The sequence below is a fragment of the Lissotriton helveticus genome, chromosome 3_1 (genome assembly GCF_964261635.1).
Source record: "Lissotriton helveticus chromosome 3_1, aLisHel1.1, whole genome shotgun sequence".
Lineage (NCBI taxonomy): Eukaryota > Metazoa > Chordata > Amphibia > Caudata > Salamandridae > Lissotriton > Lissotriton helveticus.
The window spans coordinates 620228894-620243884 of record NC_136061.1 but is presented as its reverse complement, the minus strand read 5'-3'; the positions used below and the strand labels follow the sequence as shown (position 1 = coordinate 620243884).

The 14991-nt window shown below is 45.7% G+C and overlaps 1 protein-coding gene across 1 annotated transcript in view; it reads left to right on the top strand.

The window, feature by feature from the left end:
- The window catches only part of DAGLA (diacylglycerol lipase alpha), a 294459-nt gene that overhangs the window by 249664 nt on the left and 29804 nt on the right, over window positions 1-14991 (top strand). Inside the window, exons 11-12 of the mRNA XM_078680611.1 lie at window positions 14400-14483; window positions 14882-14959. Of these exons, the coding sequence (XP_078536737.1) occupies window positions 14400-14483; window positions 14882-14959 (162 nt within the window). The remainder of the gene's footprint in view (window positions 1-14399; window positions 14484-14881; window positions 14960-14991) is intronic.

Below are 14991 nucleotides of genomic sequence, written 5' to 3'. Positions count from 1 at the left end.
TTTTTCAGTGGCTGCTTCTGCAGAGGGCGAAAAGGCCGGCAGCACAAGCTGCCATTGAAAAATTGATGTTTTTAAACATCTCTGCACCATGTGGTGTCTGCCACACGGTGCAGGGATGTTTAGGTGTGCCCCATACCTGGCCCCCAGACCCCATAACGGAGGGCCAGGGGGCCCTGGTCGGGACACACATAGTCACTTTCTGACAGCCTTTCTATGTTGGAAAGTGGCATTATAATCCCGACTGCGGAGTGGAGGCCGGTGTGCCGTCATTATGGGGTTGTGATTCTTTCTGATGCTCCCACGGGCCCAAGGAGCCCATCGGAACAGCAGGGGACGGTGCCTCTGCCTATGCTTCTTCCTGCCGCATCATAATGCGGCGGGCGGACAGCAGGGGCAGATGTCGGGCGTACCGCAACCAATGGTCGGTCGGTCGATTGCAGTCTGCCCAACATTGTAATCAGACCCATAGTGAGAAATAACCAGCATTAATATTTACCAGGACAACTCACTGCACATGCACCACTAAGTTTATTTTAATATGGAATCAAACCTTCTATTACTTCATAGAAGACAGCACTTTTGAACCCATAATCTCCTCCAGGTCAATTTCCTGCATTACTCAGTAATGTCACACAAAGTTAAAGATAATAGCCCATGTTGGAGCCCTACAAATTTCAATCAAAGATGCCCCTTGAGCCTCCTCAGGGGAAATGGATATGGCTCTGATCAATTTACCTTCCACCCTTGCTGGACACTGAGTTCCTGCCTCCCTATGTGCCAATGCTACCAGAGATCTGCTCCACCTACTCCGCATCTGATTGGAAGGTTTAGATCCTTTCCTGGCTGGCCCAGAATTAACAATCAATGAAGAAGTAATCCTGAAATCGGAAACCCAATCCTTGTCAATCAGGTAGCCCGCTTAACATCCAAATTATGTAACTCCACCTCTTCAGAGGAAGAAGTATTAGGATGAAAAACTGGTAAAATAATCTCCTGCTCTCTATGGAATACTGAATTTACTTTAGGGATGAAAGAAGGCCCAGGAAGAAAGTCTTCAAGGTGACTAATCGCAAATCCACCCTCTCAAGAGGTTGAAAGGGAGACCTCTGCAACACATCTAGGAATAAATAAAAATCCCAAGACAGGTAACCCGGTCTAGCCGGAGACCTAGGATTAAGAAACCCCTTAAAACGCCTTTTAGACAAGCCCATATGCATCTTGTAAATCACCAACGACTGCCCACTGGATCTTAAGAGTGGAGACCTTTAATTCTAGAGCAAAACAATCCTGCATGAAACCCAGCGCCTTCACCAGCTCAACCTGAAGCCTAAATGGAGGAAGCTACCTTCTCAGAACCCCCTTTACCTTTAACCCTGACCTTTCAGCCTCTAAGTTGTCAGCCTGAGTCCATGACGACCTGAAGGAGAGGGGATGGAAATAATAGAAGAGTGACCCCCTCACTAATCTTTGTGGTCATTATCATATGGTACCAAGCCGACTGGGTCATGCTGGAGTTAGCAATATCACCACAGAATTCTCCTGCTGCAACCTGATCAAAAGCCTCCAAAGGAGAGGAAGGGTCCCCTTCGACCAAGGACAAGAAAGGGTATCCACTGCCAAAGCCCTCTCCTCCCTCACCCTTGAACAGAATAGGGGAAGAAGGGAATTCTGTGCTGATGCGAACAAATCCGCTACTAGAGTCCCCCACTCATGACAAATCCTGAGAAATGCCTGCCTTATCAGATAAACGTCTTGAGAGGAGGTCATTTCCCTGCTCAATTTCGCCAATCTGACATTGTTTCCCCTGAATCTAAATCGTTCTCGGCTCCATTATGTTGTCTGTGACCACAAATATATCTGGCGGACATCCTCAACAGTGCTGGAGATCTTGTGCCCCCTTGTTTGTTAGAAGCACCCGAAGCCACGGTTGTGAATCTAATAATATCTGAAGAATTATCGGCTATCAGTTTCGCCCCCGCTCCATTTGCAGCCGCAAATTAAAATGTCCACGGTCTACTGGATGGCAGTGACCCAGTCCTTTACAAAAGACTGCTGTGTATGCCGCATAAGTAACTTCCTTCATGGATATAGCTCTGGCATCAAAAGATTTCTTAGTAGCACTATCAAACTTACGATCCACAGCATCGGCAGGCAAGGAGTCCTCTGGGTGAATCGCCGTCCGGCCAATCAATGGCACCAGGATTGAATCCACCCTAATGTTAGACAAAAATACCTCCTCCCCCTTTTTGAGGGCGTACATCTTTTGGAGAAACCTCAGAGTACTGGGTTGATCCATCTCCTTCCAGTGGCTCGAGATCAGTTCCCTAATTCGCTATGAAGAAGTAGAAACAAAAGCGAAGGTGTGGCATACTGAGGGAAGAGACCCTCTTCATCTGGCTGAGCCGATGGCTCTTCAAAGCACACGTTACTTATGACATTATCCAAAATCTGGACCAGATCCTCCCTGGAAATGTATTTTCCATAAGCTGAAGTATTAGCACCCTGTGAAGCTGAATCTGAAGAAGTTTCCAGGGCATCTCCCTTTGCTCTGGGAGACCCAGCTTTTTTCCCCTTTGTTTATGCTTGGCAGTCCACACTACAGCGACCGCCACCTCAGTCATGGACTGGACCTGGGCCTCAGTCAAATAAGCAGCACTGGCAGAGGACTGTTCCTGGGCTTTTTAGGTCTCTAAGCCCCAGGCCCACTCCGATTAGAAAAAGAGGTAAATGAAATCATCTGCCTCTTTTGTGCACACTTCTTGCTCTCCATAGTTGTGAACACACACCCTCCATTGTGGAAAAACCCCAGAAATGGTAGAAACGAAGGTTCCTTAAATACCCCTGTTGTGCACACGATAGATAGTTCAATAATGAAAAACGCCCTCCAAAATCAAGGCCTCACAATGTAAGTGTACAAGTGTGCACACTCATCTGTTTCCCATTATGCAACGGGCTACCTGCCCAGCAATCACCAGGCTCAAGGAGGCCCAGCTGTCTCAGGTAAAATAAATAACATTAGGCGTGAGCTGCCCTGCAACTCTTAAGTTATAAAACTAATTGGCAAGCGTCTCCCTCAGCGCTAAAGCAGCTCAGGACACTCCTGCCCTTAGCTTTCATACTCCCCCAGCATTCCTGGTCCTCCAAGCCAGAAAGAAAAAAAAAACATCATCTGGAGGCGCTCAGCTGCCACCCAACGGAAGTAAGTAATGCCACAACATTCCCTGGAGCCAAGCACAGAAGCATGCTGGAACCCCCATCCCCAAGCTGTGTGAGCAACTCGTGGGCCTTCCCGCCGTTCCTTCTTTCCCGTCGGGTATGTACATCAAGACCTTTTGTGGTGTTAGAACAGCCACAGTTTATTTACATCATAAGTTGGTACACACTTGTCATGAAGGCATTGGTCATCAACATTCTCATTTTGGCTTACCTTGGACTTCAACCTAAGGCATTTTCCTAACAGATTATACAGTGTACATCCTATACTTTATTACATATTAATAATCATAACTTGCCTAATCCTTATATGCATCATCCTTACAGTCCTGACGTCTCTTCAAGGTTTTCAAAAATCACTTTCCAACTGCAGTGACCGCTCTACTTCTGCCACTTACTTGGTACTGTGGGTTGCTGCTATGAGGCTTCCCCTTGCTACCGAATGTTTGCCATGTCCACCCAGCACTGACCATTTCTTACATTTGTGTCTGCCCTCAAGTATCCCTGCCCTATGGCAAGACACTTGGATGCTGAATCGCCTGACTCCAGTGGCCTTGGGTATAGAACCTTCACGCAATCCTTCTGATGTACCTCTTTGGGGATATTCTGCTCCCCTCTTTAATATGATAATGTGATCCTGAGCAGGGTTGCTGTCTGTGGCTGCCCTAGTTTGTCTCTATTCTATCGGGTATTGCATTTAACCTAGCTCACCATCAGCATCATTGGAGTATGCGATTAGCTTTGCTGACAACAGCAACCATTCACACTGTAGCTGTGTTGAAAGAATGGCTAGGGGCACTTTGTCTCACCCATCCTAATCACTCATAAACAATATAACATTTCAGCGGTCTTTGAGCAAGTCAGGTATTGAACTGACTACTTCCTTCTGGTACCTTCCTTAACTAAATGCCCCTCTTTCAGTAGTATTGGTAAACTGCGACAGAGCTGGAGGACATTATTTTGGTTCCAGCTTTCATCTCAGTGCACTTCTCTTCTAATTAGAGACTGGGGAAAATCATAAAGTTCTAACAAATACTTTGCAATACTGCATGCAACTCTTTCATGTTAGTTCGTAGCTCACTGTGCTATATCAGGTTTGTGACTGGTGAACTGCAAGTAACTAAAATGCCTCTGTGACTAAAGCAGTAATGCACAGAGCTATCTATTTAGACAATTCTGTGCTCTGCATGATGCACGTTCTTCACAGAAGGCCCTCTGCTCTACTGTATTTGAGTCTAACCTCCACTACATAGGAACATTAGGCCCCACCACACAGCCCACGATTAATTTTCCTCGGGTTGACCAGCAACCCGGCAGCCGACTGCTAAACTTCCAGTACAGTGTGGAGAACAGCTTGGGCAGTAATGCACTTGCAGACACCACAACCAGTCACCACTTCTTAATACCTCATAGCACACTAGGCTTGTCTCAGAGCTCCAAATCCAGGTCATGTTACACTTCAATAGTACATCTCACTCTCGACGTCTGACAGAGTATAGATCAGTGATGCCAGAATGGGCTAGATCATGCGCAGTTGTGCTCCATTTTTCCGGGTTCTGCGTGAAAATGGATTTGCGCGGGTTGCCAAATATTGGGCCATTTTATAAATGGCTTTGTGCTATTTTTTTGTTTTGCGCACTGGGCTATACATTTGCGAAGGTGACAGGCTCAGTCTTTATGCAGTTCCAACCAATATGCTTATGCTGGCTGCGTGCCCAGAGTGGGCCTCTTAAGCTTGTGACAGAAGCATTCTAAAAGTGCGGGTTTATCACGTGCATTTCAACAAACTGCTCTCAACTATCCTGCCTCCCTTGTCATCTGCATTTTCAGAAGCTTCTATGAACTATGCAAGTTTGATGCTGATAACTTTTTTTAGAGTGTGTTAGTGCATTTCACTGTGATCAATTTAAAAACCTTCAACATTTGCGGGCACTGACACCTGATTTGTCCTGCCTGAAATGCTTGTTTAATTCATTGAGCTCTGCATCTGTTAGCTTGTACGACAGGTACACAGGTGGGAGAAAGGTAACGAAGCCCATGTAACTCACAGACGTCTGGTCATCACAGTTGTCATCTGCTGCTTGTTATTGCTGCGCCTTTCGGGCTTTGGGGTCTGTTCTCTGTTTATAAAGTAATGGGAAAGATATTTTCTCCTTGACCTTTCGTCATCTGTCGAGCCAATCCCAGACCTCCTCGGGTGCGACTAAGTACTAGGTTTTTCCATCTGCCACCACTCGTAGCTTTGTCTTGTAGCGCATTGTGTACTCACATTCCAGCAGAGCTTACTTGGCCTCTAGGAAGGAGCGCTGCAATGTTTGCACTCTGAGGGTAAAGTCCGGCAAAAAAGTGATAATAGCATTGTTCCACGGAAGCAACGGCACACTCTGTGCTGTCTGCGGAATGACATTGTGGTCCCGGTAATTAAAATTCGATGCCACAATAGAGCATGGAGAAACCCCCGGTCTTGGTGACACACCAGGAACATGGTGTGCACACTCCACCGACAAGTCATTTGAGAAGCCCCTGTGCTGCAAATGTTTGAGTATAAGGCCCTCTACAAGTAAATCTACTGTCTGGCCCTCTGCTCGCTCAGGGACTCTAATTATGCAGACATTAATACAGCAACAGCGCCCTTCAAATTGTTCCTCCACTTTAGCCTCCCGCTCTGGCCTGTAAGTCCTTAATCTGGGACTTTAGCGTCGTGGCCTTGGCTTTCAGAGAAATTATTGCGTCTTTACCCTCCTTGACTTGTGAGCCCGTATTTCTTCGGTCTGCCCGCATCGGAGTTACCTCAGTGACCATGTATATATTTTGTCCTTATAAAACCACACAGATGTCCAGCAAAGCCGCAATGACATCCTGCAAAGTGGGGTTCTCCTCAGGCTCTGAGGCTGCATTGGGTAAGGGCTGCTGACTCTCCAACGTCGCAGCAATCGAAGCATTTCTGGGTTCAGCTAACGTATCCATTCTGGATTGGTAAGTTGTGCGGGGCTCCTTGCCACCTGTCATCACTAACTGAAGTCCGGCATGCTCTCTGCAATGATAGAATGCGTAGGTGTCTAGAGGAGAGAAAGGTGGGGACATCTGTAGTCGTCGCCTGCCAGAGAGCCTGTTAAAGAATCCATGCAATTACAATACAATACAATTACAATATCAGGATGCTCCCTGTCGCCCTAGCCATTTTGATAGCTTTGTGGTTGTTGGCAGTCTAAATTGTCACACTTGTAGTAGTGTGAGGGTTAGAAGTTGTGTGAATACTGTAATTAACCTTTCTGGCAGTGGCAATTGGTGGTGCAAGTTGCTGTGGCCTACTGACAAGGGCCCCGTCTCTTTTTCCCCTTCATACCAGTGTAGGCTTTACAGCAAACATGCCCACCCATTACACCGAGACAACAATCATACGTGTTTTAATCAGTGTGTAGGTAAGGTTACATAGAACATGCTACTACAAGGTGTAGTAGGCACATACCATCCATACTGATGAGCAGTATCGTTTCAGAGTGCTTGGTCTGGGGAAGTACTAACTCAGAATCTATATCAAGGAGAATGTGGCTGCGGATTCAATCTTTGTCATCACAGCAAAGAAATGAGGGAACACCCTCACATCCATGGGACATCTGCAAGAAAAAGAAAGTAAGTAAATGGCATTTGCAGTTGCTATCACTTCACTACAAAGGGTCACTCACCATCCTAAAACCATACAAACAAATTTATAGGAACAAATTAGTCATGAGGACAACCCTGCAGCTCCTCCCTAAGGTGTTGTCACACTTCCATGTTACCCAGACTATAAAACTACCTGCTCCCTTCTAGAAGCCAAAAACACCTGTTGAAAGGGCCCTACACATGCTAGATGTACAAAGAGAAGTCCTTTACTACCTCCGGGAAGCATATAATCTAAAGCAAGAAAGAAATTCTTTGTCTCCTTTGTTCAAGCAAACAAGGGAACGTTCGTAACTAAGGGAACCATTGCACAATGGATAGTACAGACAATTCACATTTGCTACAAACAGTGAAAAGGCCACTAGAAGATAAATCCAGGGTGCACCCCACATGGAACAAGCATTGACAAGGCCAGTATTGGTTTAGTAAATGTTCTTTAGCCATATTACACAGTAGCGCAAGCTGCTGTGCAGCATGCCTTAAAAAGTTTTTAAAGAGCACTATGGCATGGTCACCGCTGCCCCTGTCATAGAGCTTTTTCTTATTTTTTAGCCTTAAGCCATGTTTATTTATATACATATATATCTTAGTACAAATGAGCCTATTTACACTAAAATATATATATATCCAACCGCAAATTCTCTGTAATTAAAGAATAATCCAGGACACCCAGGGCTGCTTCAACATTTTATTGGCAAGACACGTTTCGCCTTTAAGCTTTTTCACGGTATGCATACCGTGAAACAGCTGAAAGGCGAAACGCTTCGGTGTTCGAGCAGATCTTGCCAATAAAATGTTGAAGCAGTCTTGGATGTCCTGGATTATTCTTTAATTACGGAGAATTTGCGGTTGGATTTATAAGGGCTGCGGGCCCTATCCAGGACCGCCGCGCATTGAAGCTCCCGTAACTTCCGTTTGGTGGTGACTAGTGATATATCTCAAAATGTTTTGCTACCTTTATACATTCATACTTTTAAAGAAAGCAGGATCTTCCCCTTAAAGTATTTGGACTGTTTGTTTATAAAAGAAAAAGTAACTGTTGCCTGCAGACTGGGGTACAAGAGTATGTATTTGGTGTTGACTAAATTTCTATTCTGATGTCACAATACTAAAATAATCGAATAGAATGATTTACTAAAGTCTATTGTTTGCTGCAAGAGTTAATAAACCATAACGAGCGGCTATGAAGTAATCCTAAAAGGAAATCGACCCCAGGGACACTATTCTTCCACAATACATCCATTGATAAGGCTAGCTGCTGAAGCGCACCAGAGACACCTTGTGGTGAAAGTATAATGGGGCCAGCAAAGGAAAGTGTAGGACAACGAAGTTGGAGACATGGCTTAAGTGACCCTCCAATGGCATGCAGCCAGTGCAAGGGCACTGGTCATTGGAAGCAGTACTTGGTCCAGGCTCCAGAGCATGATGACCGAGGCAAGGAGGATTGGCGCATACTAGCAAGGAAACAAGAGTGACATGGGAGCTAGCCCATAGTAATTAAAGTGACTTCGGAGCCAGGTGGGTGGATTCTAAGCCCATTTTAAGATTGTTTTTTATTTTTTAAACGCAAAATATTTCGCAAGCACTGTGGAACCTAAAAATGGAGCAACCTACGCTTTATAGTAAATGCTTCCATCAATGGCATATGTATTGCAGCTACATGGTCCCCCATACACACCTTCACAAAGCATGACTGTTTGGACAAATACACAGGGCCAAGTGGGTCAAAGGGTGCTGAAACCCCTGTGATCAAGTTCAAGCACATTTCATCCCAAGCTACCTAAGGATAGAGATATCGCTATAAAATCAGTGCATAGCATGTGGAATCCAGAAAAGACTCACTCTGCAAAAGGAAATGGTTACTTACCTGTAGAAGTAGTTTCGCAGCTTGGACAGTTTTCTGGATTCCATGTGACCCACCTGTCTCCTTGGAAATGAGAAGATAAGTTAACCATGCATGCCCACAAAATCAGCTCTACAAAGTGGGCCATCTCAATCATCTACAAGTCCCCAAAAGAAAAAAAATAATCTAAAGATGTGATCACGCCCAGGAACTTTCGGCACACACATCTGATGTCACAGGAGGATGAACATACCAAATGGTGGTCTATGATGCCCATAAAAAAAAACTAAAAAAAAGAGAGAAGAAAGACAATTCTGGACCAAACCACTAGATGGCGGAATAATGCACAGCATGTAACTCCAGACAACTCATCAAGCTGCAAACCTACTCCAACAAGTAAATAATCATTTTGTTTTCTTTATTTCACATTCATACTAACATTGTGCAATTTCTGATCTCAACAAACTTTCTTCTCAAAGCACTAAATCAGAGGTAGCATCTCAAGATGCACAACCCTATTGCAGAGACATGTAAGACTGCTGCACGAACAATCTTTAATCTTTTTTGCGGGGTTTTGTTTTTAGATATTTTTTCAGAAGTAATGCCTCATTTGTCCCAGAGGTTCTGCAAAAGACCTAGTCCCAAAAGAGTGGACGGTAGGAAGAGCAAGGATGACAAAGTAGTGAACATAATCTTCATGGTGAATACGAAATTTGTATTCCTTGCTCAATTTTTGCTACAAGTACACGTTGAGCTTTTGTTGCGCATACTAGTGCCTCGGTTCTACTCTCCATCTATTCTTGACACTTCTATAGAGCATGGTTACCCAACGGGCCTCCCAGAGCTCTAGGGCTTGGCAGGCTTTATTTACACAGTACATGTTCGATAAACAGAAATGTCATAAGCTGTTTTCATAAACTTTGTTCCTCCTTGTTTTTCCTTATTGCTACTTGTAAGGTGTTCCATAACTTAGAGACCGGACACGAAAATGAATGTCCTCCATTCCTGAATTTTTTTAATTTTGGGACAGTAAGCAAACCTAGAGTTGCAGAGCGCAGTGATCTGCCGGGACAGTAGGGGCTTGTGAGAAGTTGCACCAGTTGTGGGCCCATCCTGTTCAACACCCAGTGTGCTTTATAGCATACAGCGATACAGTATTCTTTTATTTACTGGTAGCCAATGTAATGCTGCTAGTGCAGTAGAGACAGAGTAAAATGTTGGTAGTCCCAGGAGTGTACGATCCACTGCATTTTGGATCCTCTGAAGTTTTTTTATCATTGATTGAGGACTTCCAAAATATAGTGAATTCCCATAGTCTAGACATGACAAAATCAGACCTTGAATTACCACTCTACGCATGGAAGAAGGTAGCCACCTCAGCGTTTTTCTGAGGGTTCTCAGTTAAGACTCCTAATCACCCATGCTAGAATGTTGGCTGGACTTTTGCTACTCCCACGAATCAAGCTAAGGATGACAACTTCATTTTAAGCATCCAATTTCAAATTCCATGATATATTCAGAGCTTTTTAAAATGTTCAATTATGCTTTTTTTATCTATGTTTACACATTTTAATAATTTTCTAAATTTGTTTAATTTTCTGTTGCAGACCCCCTGGGTATACATCACAGACCCCAGGTTAAAATGTTCTCACATCTAAGGTTAAAATTATTAAATGTTATACAAACTTGTACCAAATATATTTCACTTACTTATTAGCACCTAGTGTCAATATCACATAGGGAATTTCTCCACTGACCTAAAACTGTTTAAGAAATTAAGTAAAAATATGCAATTCCGTACATCAGTATCTTGTAGTAAGTACATAAACGCATTTTCTATTGTTATATTCCCAGGTTTGGCCCATGTAGCGAAGCAGCTTATTTTTTAGATTTTACTCACAAATAACATTTCTAGGGTGTAACCTTTTGCATATATTTTGCAATCATGACAATGTTAGATTAGTTTCTCTGAAGCTAAACGTGTTTTACATCTAGCTTCGCACAACACCCTGAACATCATGTACAAGGTCTCGTTCCTTACTATGTACAAATGTCATCGCAATCTTCATCGGAGGGGCGATAGGACTATGTACAGATCCACATCCTCACTATTCTATGAGTACATCGCAAGGCTGCTTTCAATTATAAAAGATGAGCATCCTATTAGATTAGTAGAGGAGGTACTTCCGCTAACACCGAGGGTCTTGCACGCTGAGAAATCACCACACAGCAACCTTACATCTTGTGAGGGGTGTCCAAGACGGGGTCCTTCGCTCTATACCATCAGGTAATGGGGTTGGATCGTCCCTTGGGGAGTATTCTTGGCTCTACACCTACAAACACTGTACGTACATGTAGAGTAGGGTTTGCATAGTAGGAGTATGCCAGATTACTGCCTTCTTTATATAACTGCATATATACATTTGTTTAGCACCATGGTAGAACTATAGCTACTATTTACGCTCTTGGTGCTTGTAATCACGTTTATCTGCTTCTGTCTACTAATCATTGCAGCAAACGTATCTTTTGCAAGAATAATGTTGGTTCAATAAATATTTTTTTTAAACGTTCCACTGTGTACTCTCTGTATATTTATTAGTGAGCATTAGTGACTGAGTGAAAGGTTCTGTACAGTTTCCGTGATTCCAGAGGAATCAGGGTTGTCCTGTTCAGGGGTTGCCTGAAACTATTCTCTCCCTGGTAGGTTAAGGGGGCTTACGGTGGTACTGTGAGCGGCCAGTATATACTGCGGGGATGTCTGGAATAAGTCTTGACATCAAGCTCATAGTTAATGTTGTCCGAACAATGCGCAGGTCGTACGGATTGGTAGGAACTACACAACACTATGGTCTACGTAGAGATTGTCATCATGGTTGTTGCTGACTATAAATATTTGAATCTGTGCATCATTAAAGCTACAGAGGAATATCCTACTTACCTGTAACGCTACTTCGAAAGCATGTTATTTTTCTTGGATGAGACTACCCACTATACCTCCCCCCATCATTCCGCACGATCCCAGCTGCTGACGGCCCCTGGGGGCAGGTCAGGCTTGTTCAGCGTTACCCTTACGATTATCGTTAATGGCCTTGGAGATAGTTACCCTCAATGTGAAAGGGCTGAACAACCCGGTCAAACGGAGGGTGGTGCTATCCCTCCTTGAAAGCACACAGGCAGACATCTGTCTCCTACAGGAAACACACCTCCTGGCCGGGGATTGTCACAGGCTGCGATCTCCGAAATTCCCAATACAGCTCTTCTCCTCTGGGACTGCCTAAACGGCGGGGGTGGCAATCCTGGTGGCTAGGAAATTTAAGGGGGAGGTCCTGCACAAGGTAGCGGAACAGAAAGGGAGGCTCCTGGTCTATAGGGCCCGGTTGGGAAGCTTGGTGTTCACAATAGGCACGGTATATAGCCCCAATGATCACCAAGATAGGTTCCTGCGATCTGCTTTAGAGGAAGTTGCAACCACCCCAGATAGGCACATACTTATCGGTGACCACTGCCACGAGACTCGAGTTGCAAAGCCTCTTTCCCATGCGCTGGTCGAAGGAACTGGTTCCTTATTTTGGCATTCTGCTAGCGCCCTCTTTACCTGTTATGGTGGCAGCCAACTACGCAGCATTAGGCAAGAAAATTAAGGAAGAGTTGGCCCGCTGGAACAAAGGAACGTTGTCGTTGTTGGGCAGAGTGGCAGCGGTGAAGATGACGCTCTTGCCGCAAGTGCTGTATTTGTTTCGGGCCTTACCTCTTCAGCCCCCGAAGGGATGGATCGGACAGGCCCAGTCGGACATCGCACGTTTCGTGTGGCAGGGCCGCAAACCCAGACTCCAGAGAGCCTTATCCACACTGGCGCTGGAGTCGGGTGGACTCGGCATTCCGGATCTACACAAGTACTTCCAGGCGACGCAGCTCCGATATTTAGTGGAGTGGAGCCGGTGGGAATCTGATAAACACTGGTTGTTCCAGGACAAGGCGGTAGCGGGTAGGACCCTACAGGAGATACCCTTCATGAACAGGGCTCATCGTCCCCCCATTCTCTACGCGTCCTTTATCACACGAGTCCCGCTGCGTGTTTGGGACGCCGTGAATATTAAGCACGAGCTTATCACCTTTCCGTCTCCGTTCACGCCGCTGGTCGAAAACCCGGACTTTCAGCCTGGGATGGAACCTGGAGCCTTCGCGCACTGGCGGGGGGCTAGGTGCAGCGCGCTGTGTCATATATACGGCCCGGAGGGTGCCGTTTCGTTTCAGGATCTCAGCAAGGAATACCCACTGCCTGAGACCGAACGGATGCGGTACCTGCAGGTGCGACACTGGGCGCTTCAGCCGCAGGTGCGTGACCTAGCTGATAGGAAACTTACTCCCTATGAGACGTGGCTAGCAACGCGCTCCTCGGACTCCAAACTCATCTCCGACTTATACAAACTCTTGCAGCCACCCCCTTTCCACATTTACAACCCGGGGCGGGAACGCTGGGGAAGGGAGCTGGGTAGAGAGTTGAGTCACAAGGACTGGGAACACATCTCCTACCGCGCATGCCTTTCAGCATACCACACCGTTCTTACCGAAACCTATACTAAGATATCCACTTACTGGTACTACACCCCCGAGAGATTGCACGAAATGAACCGAAACATAGCGAACACCTGTTGGCGGGAGTGCGGGCAGATTGGTACACTCACACACGTTCTATGGGATTGCCCTCTATTGTGTCCCTACTGGAAGGAGGTCCTGGATGAAATCGATCAGTGCTTTGACATAGAACTCCCTCGCCTCCCGGCCTATGTCCTGTTGGGGTTGCCCAATGGCCTGATGTACCCGCTGACCTCCAGGAGGGGTAGGCAGATAGCGATCGCCCTGGGTTCGGCGATCCAGAACATACTCATTTACTGGTGCTCCACCACACTCCCCACCATTGTTGGCTGGTTACACAGGCTGTGGCACGTTCTAGGGATGGAGAAGTTGTCACTCACGGTAGCAGGGGAGGTGGATAAGTTTGAGGAGCTGTGGCAGTCCTTCCATACCTTACTACAGTCAGAATTCAAAGAACTCACTTGTCCCCGATATCTACGTTTACTGCGGCTAACGTCACTGACTAACCCGCCCACCTAGCTTGTACGTGAGGGTTGATTGACAAAGGGAACGGATGCTCTGCAGAGATACACGGGGTGTGGGACATTCGCACAGCGCGAGAGGGAGGGGGGGAGGGAGTTGGTGGTTGGGGGGGGTGGGGGGAAGGGGGATTGTAGCTGCTGAACTTGTCGTCACCGCATATCCACCTGGACTCAGGCAATGAAGGATGTTATCACGGTAGCATCATGCACATGGAGGGCGCCCGTGGAGCGGTAGCTTTGCCTTACCCCCTTTATGACGACTGTTTTTGTTTGTTTGTATTGTTTATGCAATGAAGTAATAAAATACTTTAAACCTAAAAGTGTGCTCTGGCTCTAGCCACATAGAAAGTGTAAACATATAGGCCCCTTTATAGTAACACATTTTCCCATAGATACAGAATGGGTAAATGCTTTGGATACATTAGGCCCACAGTCTGTAAAAGGTACATTCTTGAGTGCCTTTGTTACAGGTCAATAGCAGTTTCAATTGTCTGGTTGCTATTCCATGTTTGTCTCACATATTTCGCGGAACCTAAACTTCAGTCTGCCCTTCTTGCTCTTAGGTCTATGAAACGCCCTTCTTTGTGGCAGTGGATCATGACAAGAAAAGGGTGGTGATCAGCATTCGAGGGACTCTCTCACCCAAGGTAAGTGCATTTTCCACATATACAAAAAGTGAATCTCATCTAACAATGCCACAATCAAATCCAGCACTAAGGGCCTAATTTAGAGTTTGGCAGGTGGATACTCGGTCATTAATATTACGGAAATGCCGTCCACCTTACTACAAGTGCCCTTGAATGTAATGCATTTGTAATACATCGGGCAGGACATCCGTCACTTTTTTGATGGAGTATTCCGTCCACCAAACTTTAAATCAGAGTCTGTGTCATAACTCCCACCAACATATCACATTCACTGGCCACCCCTCACCCTTTTCTCAAGCAGACACATCTGCAGCATTCCTTACACTTCATACCCAATTTCATCCCCTCCTCACACAGTAACCTAACCGGCTGAACTGCTTTGGCTTCTCTGATCTCAGGATGCCCTGACGGATCTCACAGGGGATGCAGAACGCCTCCCGGTGGAGGGTCAGCATGGTACATGGCTGGGTCATAAGGTACAGTAAACATAGCTTTATTTCCACATCTT